Source organism: Microtus ochrogaster, chromosome 16, assembly GCF_000317375.1.
Source record: "Microtus ochrogaster isolate Prairie Vole_2 chromosome 16, MicOch1.0, whole genome shotgun sequence".
NCBI lineage: Eukaryota > Metazoa > Chordata > Mammalia > Rodentia > Cricetidae > Microtus > Microtus ochrogaster.
The window spans coordinates 1,564,280-1,583,417 of record NC_022018.1 but is presented as its reverse complement, the minus strand read 5'-3'; the positions used below and the strand labels follow the sequence as shown (position 1 = coordinate 1,583,417).

At 41.4% G+C, this 19,138-nt stretch overlaps 1 protein-coding gene across 1 annotated transcript in view; it reads left to right on the top strand.

Moving 5' to 3' along the window:
- Cubn (cubilin) overlaps positions 1 to 19,138 on the top strand; it is a 204,836-nt gene that overhangs the window by 71,829 nt on the left and 113,869 nt on the right. Inside the window, exon 28 of the mRNA XM_005354631.1 lies at positions 3,329 to 3,479. Coding sequence (XP_005354688.1) covers positions 3,329 to 3,479 — 151 coding nt within the window. The remainder of the gene's footprint in view (positions 1 to 3,328; positions 3,480 to 19,138) is intronic.

Below are 19,138 nucleotides of genomic sequence, written 5' to 3'. Positions count from 1 at the left end.
CTTTTCTGATTTTCCTGTCGTGTTTGTTCTCTCTCTCTCTCTCTCTCTCTCTCTCTCTCTCTCTCTCTCTCTCTCTCTCTCCCCTCCCTCTTATCTTTTTCTTTCTTTCACTCTCCCTCCTCCATCTGGTTTCTGTCACTATATAGTGTCCTTAGAGTTTCTATCACTGAAGTAAACACCATGTCCAAAAGCAACTTGGAGAGGAAAGGGTTGTTTCAAATGTGCAATTCCATATCATAGTCCATCACTGAGGGAAGTCAAGGCAGGAACATGGAGGCAAGAACTGGAAGCAGAGGCCATGAAGAAATGCTGCTTACTGGCTTGCTTGCTCTTCATGGCTTGCTCAGCCTGCTGGTTTAGAGCACTCAGAACCACCAGCCCACGGGTTGTGTGGCCCACTGTAACCTGCCCCTCCCACATCATTAATGAAGAAAATGCTCTCTCCCTAGGCTTACCAAGAAGTCAGTTTGGGGAGGCTGTTTTCTTAATTGAGGGTCTATCTTCCCAGATGACTCTAGGCAGTGTCAAGTTGACATAAAGCTAGCCAGAACATGTAGAATGCTAGAAACCTGATAAGAAATCTAAGTTTTTAAAGTAAGAGTATTTACAGAAAAGAAATAAGGAAGGTGAAATAATATATCTGAGAAATGACTACTATCTCATTCGTTTGCTTAAAAATCATGGACTTGGTACCAAGTGGTGAATGGCATATCGGACTCTGCTTCCCATTTTTCATCTCTGCAGACCTTCCGCACACTTAACAACGATGAGGAACAACTTGTTGGGAATTTGATGAGGCAGGCTAACATTCAGAAATTGGGATTTCTTGTGAGCCTGAACAAGAGAGCACCTAGGTCCCCACTCTGCAGAATGACTACAAAGTGATTCAAACCCTTTACTGCACAAAATTATTAGACTGATATTTGCAATTTTATGATTCAAATTCTTATCTAACTATACAGAAGTAGTAGTACAGTTTTAGCCCTTAAAGTAAATACACTGGTGGCAAAAGTCAAAGTGTCCATTCACTGGATCTGTACTGGAATGGGGCCCTCATAATGCTGTGCGTTTAACAATAGGGGAAGGAAATCAGGGATGGCCTGTTCCCTAAGGAAACTCACAGTCAGGAGGGGTAAGAGGATGCTGTGCCCATCGCTAGAAAGGGAGGAGATGTAGCTGCCTGAGTAGAAAGAGAAGCGAAGAGCTAAGGTTTCACTCAGCATGGTGCCTCACCCCTGTAAACCTTCTATATGAGAACCTGAGGCAGGTGCATTGCTGCAAGTTTAAGCCATCCTAGGTTACATAGTGAATTTCAAGCCTTCCTGTGTTGCACAGTGAGACCTTGTCTCTAAACAACCTAAAACAAAAACCCAAAGGAGGATGGTTTATTCAGAGGTGGAAACGATTCATGTCTAATTATTGAAATTGTGAAGGTTCCATCAAAGTACTTTGTAAAATTTTTCTATAAGGTTTTCATGGCTGAGTCAATGTGTTTAAGGGACACATATCACATTTAGTTAGTAAAAGTAACTTCACCAGTTTGAAAGGCATTGAGTCCATATTATGCATGCTCTCAAAGACATGCCAAATGTACATCCACTAAAAAGAAGTAGCCAGGGAAGGCTGAAGATATTAGCTCAGTGGTAGAGTGCTTGCCAGCACGTGAGAGAGGTCAGTCCCCACAGGGAAAAATAGCCTGAGGGGAGAATAAGAACAATCAGAGACCAGACACGGCAGCCTTTAATCCCAGGACTCCGGATGCAGATGAGTGCAAGGCCAGCCTGAGTTCCTGGACAGCCAGGGCTAAATAGAGAAACTCCCCCCTCCCCCCAAAAAAGAATAATCATGTAAGTCCACGTGCATATTTTCAGATATGTTCCATTTTGGTATCATTCTAAGGGTAACCGGAACAAAGTGATTAACGTGGACTTCAAAGGGATGAAGAAGGAATCTCATGGCTTTCACATGAGGGGGCCATGTTTTGAGGACAGCATTCTTTTTCCTATGTGATAGGAGAAAAATGGTTTTTTTTTTTAATTTTAAATTGGATATTTGTTTAGCTATCTCTCTATTATGTTTTTAAAATGAGACACCAAGAAAGCTGTAGAAATATGTCCATGGAATAATGGGCAATGACCCCAGCAGAAAACCTCCCAGGGAAGAAATGCCAATGCCCATTAGACACGCAGCGAGAAAACCTAGAAGGCTCTAGTCTGTGGTACTCAGCCCAACACAAATGACAATAACTGCAAAAGCACAATTTTTCGTTCTTAGCATTAGTACTTCCAGTTCTGTGTTCTTGCAGGTTTAGTGTGTGTGCATGTATTCTGTGTGTGTTTGCATTTTTCATGCACTTTCCATTCTCCCCATTTGTTTGTTTTACTCTGGTCCACTTGTTTAAAGTGGGCCTCTTTGTTTTCTAAAGAGAGAGAGAGAGAAAGCTTGGAGTTGGATGGGTGGGAGGGGGAAGGTGGGGAAGATAAGGAGGGGATGACGAGAGAAAGCAGTGATCAGAATATATTTTATGGAAAAGTTATTTTTTAAGAAAAAAGGTAGAATATTTAGAAAAGCAAAAAAGAAATAAAAATGATGATAGTAGTCCAATTTAACGAACTTTCATGGAAAGAAATGTGTTTATAAAGTGCTAGTATGATTTGGTTTGGTACAAACTTTCTGCTGAGGAATTTCATAATATTACAAAACAACAAAAAGTGTACTTTTCGGAATCTTTATTAGAAATTTTATCAGAAGTCTTTAAAGTATCAGATTTATTTACTGACAAAAATCTGAAGTCATTTTCAACGCATGACAAGATTGCAATGAAAACTGCATCACTGGCATGCTCTGTTGCTGCTGAAAGCGCTCACATGGTGCTGGAGTGGAGCCCAGTTGGTAGAGAGCTTGCCTGGCATGCACAAAGCCCTAGGTTTGATTCCAGCACAACAGAAATCTACACACCTGCCCTCCCAGACTTAGAGAGATATTGTCAGGACAGTGAGAAGGTTTGGCTACGTAACTATTCAAGGTCAGCCTAGTTCCCTATTCTGGATTTTAATTTGGATTTGGCAGGTTAAAATAAAACCAAAATTTGTAATCTAATTTTCACATCTACTGGGTTTAGTAATCTAATTCTTCTCTGAAACAGTCTATATGCAATTAATTTTAAATCTTATAATATCTCATGAGAGTAGACACACCTTTAACTTTTGAGCCAGTGTGCATCTATGCAGCTAAGCTAGCCCTCCTTGAAAGCAAACAAAGAAACAAAGAGAACAACAAAAAAATATGTGCAGTGTTTTTACTTTGTGAAATTTCTCTTTAATTTCAGCTTTATGATGGACCCCAAAGGATAGGACGCTACTGTGGAGCAGATATCCCCCCACCAGGGGCCACCACAGGCTCCAAGCTTCATGTACTGTTCTACACAGATGGGCTGGATACGGACGAGAGAGGATTTAAGATGCAATGGTTCATTCATGGTAAGTCCTGTGTTAATACTGGTTGTATTAATAATTGTTATTTAGTCAATTTTATCCATGAATACAGTAGCATCAATAAATAATAAATGCAAAGTAGTAACTAGAGCTATGCTTAAGATAACTGACTGAGACATTTGTGGAATTTGGGGAGTTAAATTTTGCTAGTGCTCTGAGAAGAAGTGGTTAAAGTAGAAGCAATTTGGATAACTGCTTAAGCAGGTAGTGTGATTTTCTGCCCGAGAACAGAAACATTACAGAGTGGCGTGGGAGTCTTTAGGGTGCAGGAGCCCAGAAAGAGACGTGAGGCTCATTGTCAGAAAGAGAATGATCGGGACAATATAAAGAATAGGAGTCAGAAAGGTCAGCGAAAGGGGAAAGAAAGGGCTGGGATGAGAGGAACAGCCGATAATTTGAGCTGGATACAAGAGTCCAGGCTTATGTCTTGTGTCTACGAAATGGAGCGGGGACACATTGAAACCCAACCGCAAACGAGTAGTCGAGGAAGCAGGTGGAGATAATTACTTCTCTAAAAGTCATTATTAACACGGGACAGGAGACTTCGAAATTGATCTCCTGTGTGTCCGTCTACAGGGGGATGATCCCAGACCAATGACTTTCAAAGGTGGCCCCCAGTAAGAGTAGTAGCACAAGGAACTTTTCAGAAATACAAATTCTTAGCCTTCCTATGCTAGACCTACTGGATCAGAAACTTGAAAGTAGATCCAGAACAGTATCTTAGTTGATCTTCCTGGTGATTAAGGTTTAAGAGAGATTGTGCTAGGATAGTCCAACCTCAAATGAGCATCATACAGTAGTTCTCAACTATCCGACCACAGATTCGGACTCAAGGTGAATTTCAGTAAATACAAAAGAGGTAGAATAGCAATGTTACACCAGAAATCGAGCGGATGCCTAAACTGTACTCCTGTTAAAATCGGTGGAAAGGGCTGGTGCGTTGTCTTAGTTGGTAAGGAGCTTGTCTCACAAGTTAAATCTAGTTAGATCCCTGAACCCTAGCCAAGCACAATAGCAAGCTCTTATAATCCCAGTGATGGAAAGATGGGAGATGAGGATGAGTAGAACCTTGGAGCTCACTGACCAGCTGGTTTAGCCTACTCAGCAGAGTTCTGGATCAATGAGAGACCTTGCCTCAAACAAAAGGTGGGAAGCCCCTGAGGACTAGTGTTCGCCATTGTACTCGGACCTCTCCCTGCACGGGCACACAGTATCCATGCCTGGCATGAGCATGCGCATGTAAATGCACACAGAAACAAATAGAGAGACACACACAGAGAGGAAGAGGAAGAGGAAGGAGAGAGAGTATGAATTAGAGGTACTTTAGCAAGTACCTGAGCATTTGAGACTTGAGATTTATTGGTGTCACAGCCCACCCATATATATCTCAGAGCTGCCATCCAGAAGTCCCCAATTGTAGAACCCTTAAGTATCAGGATGAGACCCTTTCCACTCATGATGAAATTATATCCCAATGAACCCCCTATAAATTGATTGACTTAATAAAAGGATTTAGCTGATTTCTCTCCTCAGTATCGTCTGTCTCCAGTGTTCTGCTGTTCAGCAATATTGTAATTCTAAGTAATCTAGAGATGGACTGAAAAAACAAACCAGGCAGGAAAGTCTTGAAAATTTCTCAGATTGTTGGGTTCTGGGGTAATCTTGAGAGCAGGGTATATCAAGTATGTGTATCCACAAAACAATCAGGGGTTTCCTTGTGGTTGTATCTAGTTTTACAGTGCTGTGAGATCAACACCAGGGCCTCAAATGTGCTAGGCAAGTACTCTCCTGATGACCTATAGCCTCAGCCTTCACTGGGGATCTTGTAAATATAGAGGAGTAGGCAGACCAACTGGAGTTTCTAACACCCTCTCTACAGAGGGTAATGTTACTATTTAGTGTAACTCAGTTTTAGGAGCAAGGCACAACTGGTATTGAACTTGGTGAAATGAAATGGTAGAAAGACAGTCTCCCCAGAATCTGGAATATACTTCTAAGATGCTCAAGCCACAAAGTGTCATAACCAGGTCCAAACAGCACCAGGATGGTAGCAAGAGTCCTGAAGGAGATGACTTTCTGCTTCAAAGATCTAAAGGGCAGAATGCTCCCCTGGGCACATAAGAGTACAGTTCAGGAAGTGACTTGGGAATGTGGTCCTCAATCCCAGGTAAACACAGGAATTGCCTGGGAGTGTAAACTCCTGTCTGAGTTCCAAGTCCTGAGAGATAGGATTCAACTGGTCAGTGTTTGACTCTTGCTGCCTTTCGATCTCTTCCTAAGTGATGCAGCCTTGCACTCAGGACGAAGAGAGAAGGGCAGTGCTTTTGCTAACTGATCTCCTTATTCAGGAGACTGCTTACCCTCCCTTCCAGGCTCTAGCCACACTGGCCAGAGGCCTCACTAAAGAGTTTGATGGGGTCGTCCTTACTGGCTGCACCCAGCTTACTGTATCACTGGGTTCTCCTAGCCAACATGCCAAGTTCTCTGCTGAAAGCACTACGGTTTTTTTGAGCCAAGATTTTTCTTTCATTTCCATTTGGAATCTGTCTTCTTTTAAGAGAGTCAAAGACACCCTCTGTCTATTCTCTTTTCCTGTTTACTATTGCAAAATTTTCCCCCATTTGCTGAAAATTTGCTAAATTCAGAGCCAGAGTTATGCAACAGTATGTTAGTAGTTAGGACCAAAACTGGAAAAAATATTAACTCTGTACTGCCTACTATATATAAATGGTACTTGGCAATAATCTTCTGGAAGGAGATTGTCAACAGTTAAGATCGATACAAAATTAATTGATTCATATGTCATCATGGCATGCTTGTATATATTATGTTTGGACCATATAACTTGCCATGGCTTGAAAAGAGGCGTCAGCAGAGTAAGGCAGGCAGAAGGCCTTCCCTGGGAGTGGCAACCTGATTATCCCTTAGAGAAAACCTGAACACAAAAGTAATAAACCATCATTCTTCTGTTTATTAAAGTTATGGGTATTGGGGGGAATGCTTTTGTACCAGATACCACGCTATGATTAGGGACACAGATCTATGTGCACACACAGAAACGGTTCAATTCCCATAGTCATTACAATAAAGGAAAGACATTAAGTATGCAAACGAATATGCACAATCAAATCTGATAAGGACTGAGGGATCACACAGAATAATAAGATGCGATGGTATTGGGTCAGGCATGCAGGCAGACAGGAAAGTCTTCTATGAAACTGCAACCTCTGAACTAAAACCTGAAAAATAAGCAGGTGGTATCTGGCCAAATCAGGGAAAAGAAAGGAGTGACCCAATGATTTAAGGATGCAGGAAGAACAGATGGCATTAACAAGTCACACTTGGTTAGATTCGGGGTCAAAGGGTGAAGCACTAAAGAGGGCTAGAAACTTAAGCAGTGGCTACCACAGGCTGGCCCCATAAGGCACAAACTCAAACCGTAGAGGCTACGGTGTCTTCCAACATGCAAATCCTTTACTCTTAATTAAAATAGGTCTGGAGTAGGATCCTCACGGATGGCGAAGCATGACAGGTTGACTTAAAATAAGGGTACAAAACAAAATATAAACTAAGGATAGTCATGCACCACTAAACAACAGGGGCCTGTTTCAAGCACTACAGTGGTAGCCCATCTCATCATGATGACCCTCTTGGTCACCTGGTGGCACAATCTATGGGGCAACCCAGGTGGGCACTGCCCATCCTTGACTGAAATTCACTCTGCAGTATTTGACTCTCTGTCTTCCCAAATGCAAGTGTGCACAAAAAGCATAATCAGCAGACAAAAACCAAAGGCAAGTCTCTCTGCATTGTCCCTCTGGGCCTGTGCTCAGAGTCAGTGGAGGCTTCAAGATCCCTAGCCTGACCTGGCCCTGAGCATCTTTTCCTCACCTGGCCAAGATGGGTGAAGTTAAAGCTCTCTCCTCTTTTCATCAGAACCAAATCACACGAAGGCCTTTCCCCACTGGCTCTTTTCCAGACTCTGCTATAAGAGCTCAGCAAATGCTTGCAGTGCCCGGAATTGACAGTGACATCATTTCCCCAGCACTGTGGCTCAGGAACCCCTACACACTTAATTCATTTTGCTCAGTAATAAATAAATCCGTTTACCCAGTGGGCCTTTTGGTCAACAGCACAAATCTTCTATTTACTTTAAGAAAATAGATCTACAAGCGGGCCTTCTCCGTGGGTGCATTTTGAAAGTGGCTCTGTCGAGGCCAGATAAAGCCCACTCTGCAGTGCCTTTATGCAGATCTTCAAAGAAAATCCCACCCAAAAAGAAAGAAATGGCCGCGGCCGCCCTGCCTGGCTAATCGGTTCACAGAATTCAGCATTGACAGCATTGTTCAGAAACTGAATTCCACCCTGGGAGCCTCGGTCTGGGCTGCTGAAGGGTGTATAGAACTTTCCATAAGTTGTATGAATAGGAGCTCCCAGCCATCTGCACACACCCCTCCCCTCAGCTCTTCCCTGTGCTCCGGAGGCCTCCCCTCCCTTAGCAGTGGAGCCCAGCATACAAACAAGGTCAAGGAGCTCTGTGAAAGACATTAGCAAAGGCAGCAGGCACTTCAGCTAGGAAACCAGCAGGGGAAGAGCTAAATGGCCTGTGAGCAGGAGGTGATGTCACCATGGACTTCCACAAAGGGAAGCGTGGCCTTTTCTGTGGGGAGACAGATGACATCATCCTCTCGGATGGGGGTCACTCCATTCTGTCTTCTTTTTAGTTGTTAATGGGGTTTCTGGGGCCCTAGAGTTTTCAGAAACTCTAGGAGAACTCTGAGAGAACATTTTAAAACATTTTCAGGACCCTCTGAGAGTGACTGGGTTTGAAAGACAGTGCCTCATTGGGTAACTGGACTTTCAGCCCCGGGCCAAGGGCTTCTCAAAAGTCACTTTGGGAAATCTAGCCAGGAAGCCCCACGGGGTAGGCCATGCTTCTTTGCAGCCCTCATTCCCACTCTTTGTCATGGACGACTGTGGGTCTTTCAGGGGAATTCCTTCTAATTGGACATTTTTATTTGTTTTGTGACTTAGAACTATGAGCTTGGGTCTCTGAGAGCACTCAAGTTTTAGCTGTTGTGATTCTGTTATTATTTTTCTTACACACATGGATGCTGGGGGTCAGTTTCTTAGAGTGAATTAGCTGAGCCCTGCAGGTAGATGCAGAGGGGTAGCACACAGAATCTATGATCCCTGTTTTAAAAAGAACAAAAGAGTCTTATTCTTTGAAATATATTGCAGGATGGTGGTAGCACACACCTTTAATCAAATCACTTGGGAGGCAGAGATGGACAGATCTCTGTGAGTTCAAAGTCAGCGTGGTCTACCCAGCGAGTTTCAGGACAGGCTCTAAAGCTACAGGGAAACCCTGTCTTGAAAAAATGATACGTGTGTGTGTGTGTGTGTGTGTGTGTGTGTGTGTGTATACATAACAGCACATGCAGTACACAGAAGATATTTAGAATGTCTTGGTATTAAATGCCATGGATGAAAAATTTGAAAATATCTTGAAAGGTTCTATAGAGAGTCAATAAAAATGTGATAGAAATTAAGGTAGTATTGGCTATGCAACTGATAAAAGACAAGCGCAAAAACTTATAAGGTTTCTTGCCCCCAGGGAAAGATCATAGATGCATTATTTTTCTGTTGCTGGGGTGGATCTCAAAGCTTTGAACATGCTAGACAAACACACTGTGCTCTGCTGTAATACATCCCTAATCGCCAGAGATGACCTTTTATTTTGTAGGTGTATAAAGAAATGTAGTGACTTCACTGATGTACATTTTTTTAATAATAATATAGGGAGTGGGGCTTTCACAAGCACTGAGACAATAGCCTGAAGGTGCCTATGAAGAAATGTCTCAGCAATTAAGAGCACTAGTTGATTTCCCAGAGCACCTGGGTGCAGTTCCCAGCACCGTATGACTGCTCGCCACGATCTGTAACTGTAATCTGGCCTCTGTAGCTGTCCGGCACATACATGGTACACAGACATATCTGTAGGCAAAATACACATACATAAAACATAAAACCTAAAATTAAAGCAGTAATATAGGTAAGAGGATACAGCGATGCCTATAAGAGACAGAGATGGAGTAACTGCTGTGTAAACAGGCTTCTTGTTCATTCCTGGCAGCCCAGACCCTATCACATAGAAACTGTATTAATTATTATGCTGTTTGACCTATTAGCTCAGGCTTCTTATTGACTAACTCTTGCACCTTAAATTAACCCATTTCTATTCTTCTGTGTATCGCCACAAGGATGTGGCTTACCAGACAAAGTTCTGACATCTGTCTCCTTCGGGCAGTTTCATGGTGTCTTCGTGACTCGCTTACTCTCTTTCTAAATCTCTGTTTGGATTTCCTGCCTGGCTTTACTCTGCTAAGCCATTGGCTGAAGCAGCTTCTTTATTAACCAATGGTAATAAAGCATATTCACAGCCTACAGAGGGGAAGCCCACATCACTGCTGGGGCACTATCATAATAGAACAGGGAGAAAGAACCAGAACAGAAGCTGAGGCAGCAGCAAATTAGGAGATATGTGGAAGCTGGGATAGGCAGACATGATGTCAGATTATATGCCTATGGGTCTATGCAATGAAGAGAGGGTCTTAGTCTAGCGTCCCCACAGTAGAACGTCCGGTGCTGTTGCCACCAATTACTATAGACAGGGAACCTTAATGGAGACTGTACTTCTGTCCAGTTTGAGCATGCAAATTCAAGATCCTGTGCAATGATCAGAAGCAGTGTGCCTGTCAAAGTTAGGTAAGGGTCCGAGGCAAAAGGATGATGCAGTAAACCGCAGATGGTGGAATTCTATGTGTATGTATGTGAAGGCCTGACTCTCCATATGGATAGACATGGAGGCCTATGAGGCTGATGCTGCGAATAATCCTGCATTTCTCTTCCATCTTACTCACTGATATAGGGTCTCTCAATCAAATCTAGAGCTCATTGATATATCTGCTTTTGCTAGACAACTTGCTCTGGGGATCTCGTCTCTCCCTTCAGAGGCTAGAAATACAAGTGGACCACAGTGCCCATCTGGCTTTCTCAATGTGGGTTTCTAGGTTTCCAAAATCCAGTCCTCATCCAAGTGTTTTAACCACCGAGTCTTCTCCCCAGGCCACTACCATTGTTTCAAAAGCAGGGGGTGAAAGATGTCATGGAAGGAGATTACAGATGGAGAAATTGCAGAGATGGTGGCAGAGGGGACCTGAGGGGACTTGTGTGGACCATGTCTATTAAAAGAGAAGAAACAGATTTACAAAGTAAATAGGTCAAAGGTCAAGGAGAGCTACTGATCTACTGAGTCCTTCACAGCGAAGCTGAAGGTGACACAGCCGGCCCTATAATAAGTTATAAGGCAGAACGGCCACATTCGCTTTCCCTGATACTTCCTTCAAAGCTATAGCTCAGACATCAGATTTAGGTTTTCATGTTTGAACATTGTTTTGACACCTCTTAAATTATTGCATGATTACTCTTTTGTGTCTCTCTTGAGTCTTGTTTATTCATAATGTTTGCAATGAAATTGATTTTATGAATTTGTGATACAAAACTGGCATGTGTATCACCCCCTCTGGGAAAGCCCCTCCTCTCCGGTGGCGATGGAATTGCTTTCATGGTGCCACTTCCTGCTAAGCTGTGGCAAATATAGCATGACACAGAGAGAAGTAAGAGCACACATGCTCCTCTGTCCTTAAAGGATCCTTATTATGATGAGGGTACACGTCCCTCATTCACCAACTCTTCAAGCAAGTGACTGGAAACGATGAGAGAGATGAAATCCTGTCATTGTTTTATGGTTATTGTGCGCTGTGAAATAAATTGTTTGGCTTAGATGGAGCTTTAAGAAAAAGCAAAGGAATAGCCACTGGTTGTGTTCACATCCAAAGATAGTTGTTCAGCAACTCACTGAATTTCTCCTCAGATTTATGCATACTACACACTTAAATGTGTGTTTGTATTTTGCCCACTTTGACATTTTAGACTTCTTTGTGATACTCTAAGATATTTTTAGCAGTGAAGATTAGAAATGAATACTGCCTTAGTATAGAACAAAGTTCAGAGTTTTGATCATGATGCCATGGCTAATTTTTTATTTTGGCAAAGTCTCAGTTGTATCTTTGTTCAAAACAAGCTCACTGAATAATGCTACTTTTAAAAATCTGTTTACCAAGTCAGGCAGCAGTGAATTTCTGTATTTCCAGATTTTTAGGAGACTAGCAATAAACTCACTTGAGCTCATGATTTGGTATAAGCCTGGGCAATATTAGAGCAATCTTGTCTCAAAAATAAGCAACAAACAAATCTCTTTACCAATAACCCTGCTTTTGGAAAGATACACTCAAAAAAAAAAGGTTTTCAGATTGTTTTGCCTTTGAGTCAAGGGTTTTTATCGTGAGTTCTGTGGTCAGAAGTAATGGTAAATACGCGTGGATCTTTCACAATGCATGGGAAAGCTAAACCCTGGCATTTTTCACTTTGCCTCCTTGACAACAGCAGTAAACACACACACACACACACACACACACACACACACACACACACACACTCACCTTATTCTAGTCTTGGCTCTGAGTCTCTACCCAGAGCCGTTAATGCCTTATATCCCAAATCCCACATTGCTCCTGTTTGAAAACATTTGAGCTCTATTTCCATGGCTGCTCTTTCAAACCGTTATAAAATGGAAAAAAAAAAGAAAAATAATAACCCTCAACAATCGTGACCTTCCAAAATCATATATTGCACAATTTAGAGTATTCCTTGATTTGGGGCCAAAGGGAGAGTTTTCTCAAATATTCTATTTGTATTCTGGTTTCCTAGCAACAAATATCCCTGATAGCAATTGCACATTCTTTCCGAAAGATTTCAAGTTATTTCTTTTCAACTTCAAATACTGTAATAGACACAAATAACTGAAATAACACATGCAAGTCATTATGTTCAGTATGGAACATTAATTTTTATTCATATTTCTTAATTATTACATATCTAACAATAACTTTTATGCAAATACCACTCAGCGAAATTATCACTAGTCATTTTTCTCTCACCAAATAGAAAGAGTCTCTGCTATAGGACAGAAATAGTACCGTAGAAGTTAGTAGAATTTTATATTCTGTATATTTGTAATTAATGATACAAAAACACTGTTTCTAATGCTTTTTCCTTCTCATCATAAGCAGTGTAGGTTTAACTACCTAAAAGTAATTTTAAGCCAAAATTTAGGAATTTTTAAACATTTTACCTATTTATAGTATCCATTTATTTATGTGGGTAGTGTGTAAGTGTGCACACATAGTATGCATGTGGAGGTCAGAGGTCAACTTATGGGAGTCAGCTCTCTCTTTCCACCATATTAGTTGCCAGCAACCCTTTACCTGTGGAGCACTTCTCTGGCCAGTAAATCTATCTTAAGTTATTAATTACATTACAAACTACTTTGAACATTGAGTTAAAATATAATTAAATTGTACCTAGTACACCAACCTTACTGGCATTTCAGTTACTATTACTCTTGGTGTTTTTTTCTTAAAAATGGTAATTTCAATGTCCTGGGTACTTTAAGATATTATCTCATATCTCCTTCTAATAATTCTGTGCAAGAAGCAACATTGTCTCATATTGTAGAGGAAAATGATGGAAGAAATTAAGTAGCTCAGCCTCAGAAGTCCAAGGATTGTGGCATCAGCACAAAGAAGTGTTTGGCATCTGTGCTTTAAGTAGTTGCCTGCTGTCTGAAGTCAACGATTTCCCCCACAAGTTTCACTGTGAAAATATAAACAAGTTCAGAGCTTGCAGTAGCTAATTCTATAAGTAAATTCCATAACAATAGGCATATTGAAAGAATTTATAGAATCTTTCCCATGCAACTTATGTTCTAGTTTCCAGAGCTCCCCACAAAATTACACTAAGCATCTTGTCTTTCAGTTCAAGTTGCAATAAAAAATGAAGTTCTGTGGTGAGGTCTTAGCATTGTCAGGCAAAGGACTAGTCCAAAACAGCTTTGCACACAATGTCTTTTCTTTCAGGGCATCGATCACACTCAAACTTGCTAAGCATGTGTTCTACCGCAGAGCTCTGCTTCAGTCCTGTCCTGATTCATTCCCTTAATGCTCTGTTGGAGTCATCACACACAATTGATGGAGTTGTTTGATCAAGGAAAAAAAGCACAGGAAGATTAGCAGGTTTGTTGTCCAGGGTTAGTTGCAGAAAAAGCTACAAGGAGGAGTCAGGTTGCAGTGAGAGCGATAAGGTAGCTGTCTTCAGAAGGGACTGGACTGGGTCAGCAGAGAGTGTGGAGTGTGGGAGGATTTTGCTAACTTAGTTGTTTTCCTCCCCATTCGAGAGGGGGGGCTAGGTTGGCTGCTGACTGGCTACAGTCCTGGATATAAGACTAACAGGAAAGAATCTTGGACTCATCTCTTCCTGTGACCACAATCTCTGCTGCCATCGTTCACAGCCTTTCTCCTTCTGCATGTCTGTTTCCACGTCTCCCTCTTAGGGAACAGCCGCGTTGAACTTCAGTCCACTGCAGGCAGTGGTCTCTCCTTGACTTGACTAAGTCCATGGTTATGTCATCACCATCCACATGGCGCTGCTTGATTTTGTGCCTTTTTTTCTGGTGTGACACAACCTCCCTGTGAAGCAAGGCTCGGGAACTGAGGGCAAAGTGAAAAGCAGAATTACAGAGAAGGGAGTGATGTGGAGCCCTGGAGGCTTCCTGAACTTCTGCCTAGAAAAAGTTGTCTTGAAAAACTGGCGCTTTTGAATATTGAAAAAATGGAAGTGTGAATGTTGGACTTGCAAATGCATGAGGCATGATTCCTCCATCTTTGTTTGTTCCTAGGATTAGCTGTTACTAGCCTGATATATGCCTTATTTTAGAAGACTTTTATTCTATTTCGTTGATTTTGTTTTCTTTGCAGATATGTCATACTGCACTTTGTTTAGAATTTTTAAATAATTTCAAAACTCTCTGAGAGTCAGAGAGAAGATAGGTGCGAGACGATCGATAGGATCAGTATAACTAATGGATTGATTTATCCTAGAGAACTGTAAGCACGGAATTTCTACTGGGAAAACATTTCAAATCTAAATAGAAATTCAAAATAGAAATAAGTAGATTGAAAGGAAAAGGGTGCAGTTCATCACAGCAAAAAGCTGATGAGACTGGATATATTTCTTTGGATTCAAATGAAAGATGTTTATCCTTTATGTACAGGAAATTAAATTTTATATAGAGTATGACCAGCCTGGATTTATTTCTTTTGCTGATGTACTAAGATGATCCAGGACATCCTACATAGTTAGAGGTTGTTGCTGACTTAATCTGGCATACCCATGCATTGTGTAGCGGGTCCTGTCATTTTATAACTATAGGCAGCCTTGATTTTGAACTTCTGGGATTTTTTTGTCCAAGTTGTACTCTTCATGATAAGGATTATTTTGTTTTGTTTTTTTGGTTTATAGTATTAAAAATGTATAACATCACTCCAAGTATATATTATATATGATACAGATTATAGATACTGAAAATAGATTTAATAGATTATATATAAATCAGTCAAAATACATTATTAGAAAATATGAGATAGGAGTGAGGTTCCCAAGGAAGATGAAATTTTCCAACTCTTAATGACATTTTAGATTTTTTTTAATTATTTTTTTAACTTCTTGTTTCCCCCTAATGTGGTGCTGGACCTGTTACTGGCTTCCTCAATGGTAGATCTTTTCTATTTCTAACCTCATCCTTGTCTAAGCATCATCTAGTATCCAAGGAGATAAATAGGAAGTGATCAGTACAAGATGAGGGAGGAGAACTCACTCATCACCCTCCTTCCCATGTGACACCCAGACTGATGCTGCCTCATACCTGCCTGGGAGTTTGGTGGTCTCATTTATGAGCAAAAAAAAAATGAAATGTATTAGCTTCATAAAGCTCTTGTAATAAAGTACCCAGGGGAGGTGCCTTAAGACAACAGGAATTTATTACTTTACTCTAGAAGCCAAGATCTAAATTCAAGGTATTGGCAAGGCCATCCCACTAAAAGGTACCCCAAGTAAAAATGCTTCTTCCTTTCCAAATTTCTGTTGTGGGCTGGAAATTCTTGGTTTTTGGGACTTAGAGCAGCTATGAACTCAACTTCTGCCTCTACCTTTGTATGGGTGCCTCCTCTCAGTGCTGGGTTCACTGTCTTTCTTCTCATAAGGCCATCAGTCATGTGAGATTTCAGCCCCACCCTAATCCCGTAACCTCTTCTTGATGCAATAATGTTGCAAAGACCAGCCTGTCACATGCTTGGGTTCCCGGAGGACATGAATCTGGGAAATGACTCTACTTACTCCAAGATGTTCTGTTCTGTGACTTCATCTGTTTCCTTGTCTGTCTTCTTGTTTTCTCCTTGTGCTTAGGAAAATCTCACATTTCTTGTCTTTGAAGTCACAGGCAAAGCCAGTCTCCCAAATTTGTCAGGATTGACCTGAACTTCAGAATTTGCAGATTAATTTTCTAGAGAATAATTGTGGTTAACATTTACTTGTGTGAAGGACAGTGCAAGCTAGAATGATTATGGGATGAAGTAAAACGAGAACCAGGAAAGAGTTTACCATGCCACTCTTCCCTAATTGCCCAGCTTCTCACTGCTAATTCCCATGGAACCTTCTGGCCCACAGAGGAACTCCACTCCCTAGTCTTCTGCAGTCCTCTCCAGCCTTTCTTTCTTATCCTTTCCGTCTGCTGCTAAACTTGCTTGCTTTTAAAGATAACTAAAAGTTCTGTCCCTCACAGAACTCTCTTAATATTATTTCTGTTGTACCCAACATAGCCATGCATTTTTAAATTCCAGCCAGAGACTAAATAAGGCTCTTCTGTTGATCCTTTGCCTTCAAGCTTTTGTGCTTGTATGTTTCAAATAAAATCAGCTTCAATCAAACAAACCAGAGATGAGACAGCCAAGTACATCAGAGGCGCAAAGAGGCCTTTTGTGTAATAGGAGTAAATTGACCTGGCCGATGAGCCCATTTCAGGGTATTACAGAACAAAAGTTTGCATTTTAAACTATTATGTTATAAATCAATATACTGTTGAGTACTTTTCTCATTTTTAATATTTTTGCATTTCTCATTTTTTGTGTGTTTAGCATTTGATTTTACTGTAGTTGTTGTTTTTACTATCGTCTGGTTCTCGGGCTTGGTACCACCAACTGCTGGTTTCTCAGGTTTCCCTCGGGAAGTAGAGAATAGAGTGTGGGGGTACCCTGGGAGCCAGCTTCGCAGTTCCTTTTCTGCCAGCATTCGTGGGTTTTGGCCCTTTTTGTTCTGTACCGGCACTCTCCTGACAAATCGGCTTCTGGATTATGGTGTTAGGAAAACACCAGATGTGAGTGAGGTGATGGAGATCTGAGTGATTCTGGGGCACAAGAGGCTGGACTGAAACTCTGGGCTTCTGAGCGTAATTGGCTTAAAGATAGGATACACCTAGGAGACCCTGACTGTAATTTTGTGCTGCAATTTAAAAATCCATAGCTTGCTTTAGACAAAACAAAATAGTATTGGGTGAGTTATTTTGTGAAAAAACCTAATAATCTATCAAAATAAATAGACTCAGCAACAGCTTTCAGCTCTCCCTTGTTCAGAGCAGTGTGTTTCCTGCTGATAAGGTAACCGCTTCCTTTCAGCCAATGGCAGGATTTGGAGGGAAGTAAAATCAAGTAGATTATCAGTCACTGGTAAAGGTTTTCTAAAGCTCAGCTGCTTAAGCCTGGAAAAGCTTGTTGGTCACTTCCCAGCGCGGCTACGGTCCAGTCCAGCTGCCGTCCGTGACGTTGACACACCACAGTGTCAGTTCGTCTCAAAGTCGACGAACAGATGTTGCTCCGCTTCCTTTATCCAGGTTGCTGTGGAAATCCTTTGTTCAGTCAGTGGCCAGAGCAGTCATGAGGGTAGTGTCCAGCGTAGTCACCACAGCTCTGCAGCGCTGTCAGGCTGATGTGGTCAATGGCTTAATGGACAGCACAGAACTAGAGCTGGGAGGGGGAGCTGAGAATTTTCCCTGAGTGACCTGGACTCTCAGATCCCCTCTAAAGTGAGCCTTGCACGCCATCCTTGCCTACCCTGTGTTGTTGTTAGGAATGTCAAACGATAATGAGCTTTTACTAAAAGCCTTTTGAAAACTGCACTACCAAATACACATGAACAGTTTTTAAAAACATACAACTTCATGAGTAACAGATTTTGTATCTTTTCTCTACTGATAGCGAAATTTTTAGCCAATAATTCTATCCTAGCCCCAAGTTTTTTATACTGTGTGAGCCAATCAAAAGCAGAGCAATTGTCCTATTCAAGACAATTTTCCAAAAGCCTTATTTTGGCTCTGTGAGTTAGGGACTAATATTTAAGCAGTTGATCTGAAGATTAGGGATAATAAGTGACTTATCCATGAAGTTTCACAGTCAGAGTTGAAGCCCACTTTGTCTAATGTTACAGCCCACATTGAGCCCATGTACGCGGCTGTGTCTGAAAGTGTTCCATGTAACATGCTAATTAAACAGTTACAAATATTGTTGTCTCTGTGAAAGCCTTTGACAAACTGGGTACAAGGAGCCACATGACTGTTCTACTAAATTTGAAACTCTGGAGAGTTTTTATTTATCATGCTCTTGTTCTCTCATTGGTTGACATTTTTATCATGTTGTCAGATTCTCCATGTAGATCCCTGGCATCCTTTTTCTAAGTCAACATTCATCTATTTTCATCAAGGATGTCTAGTTATTGAAACCTCCCTATTTTTTTTTTTTGTATTTTGATATTCATTCAACCACAAACTCAGCATAGCCACACAAAGGGCATTGGTAGTCTAGAGTCACCTCTTATGTTTTTGCCGGGTGACCGTTGGTTGTCATGAATCTTCTCATTTTCAGTATTCACTTTCTAATCCCGTCCTGTGACTTTAAGTCTCATACCCAAAGTCACCAGTCTAACAGACTATGGCATGACCATGCATTCATTCTTGTTGGTATTAGGGCCATTTAAGGGCCGGATGGAGTGGGGCACACCTTTGATCCCAGCACTCAGAGAGGCAGACAATCTTTATGAGACCAGCCTGGTCTACATGGTTAGTTCCAGGCAAGCAAAAGGTACATAATGAGACCACGTTTTTATTATTTCAAAATAATAAACAACAAAACACAAAACCCAAACAGTATAAGAAACTCTAGAGGGCCCATTCCCAGTCTACTTCCTCGAGAAACGGGCACTCCTGAGCTTGGGCAGCACCGGGGCCTATGAAGCTATTCTGCTTACGTGTTAGGACTCTTGATAACCATTTTATTAAATAACAACCCAGTGAGGAAGCCCTTTGAGAGGAGCTTATGGTTATTATGTTCCGTCCATCAGCCAATCAAATCCATTGTTTTAAAATCATAGTTGAGTCATCTAAGCTTTGGCTAGATCATACTTTCCCACTGTGTTTTCCAATTGTTTCAGGTTTTCTGATAAATTCCTTTGTACATAACAGAGTATTGATACCCCGACCTCGACCCGTCCCTGTGCACTGTGATGATGAGATCACATCCTTGACTCTGGTGCTGCTTTGAAAAGCTAATCGATAAAGTATAAAAAAAAAAAAAAAAAAA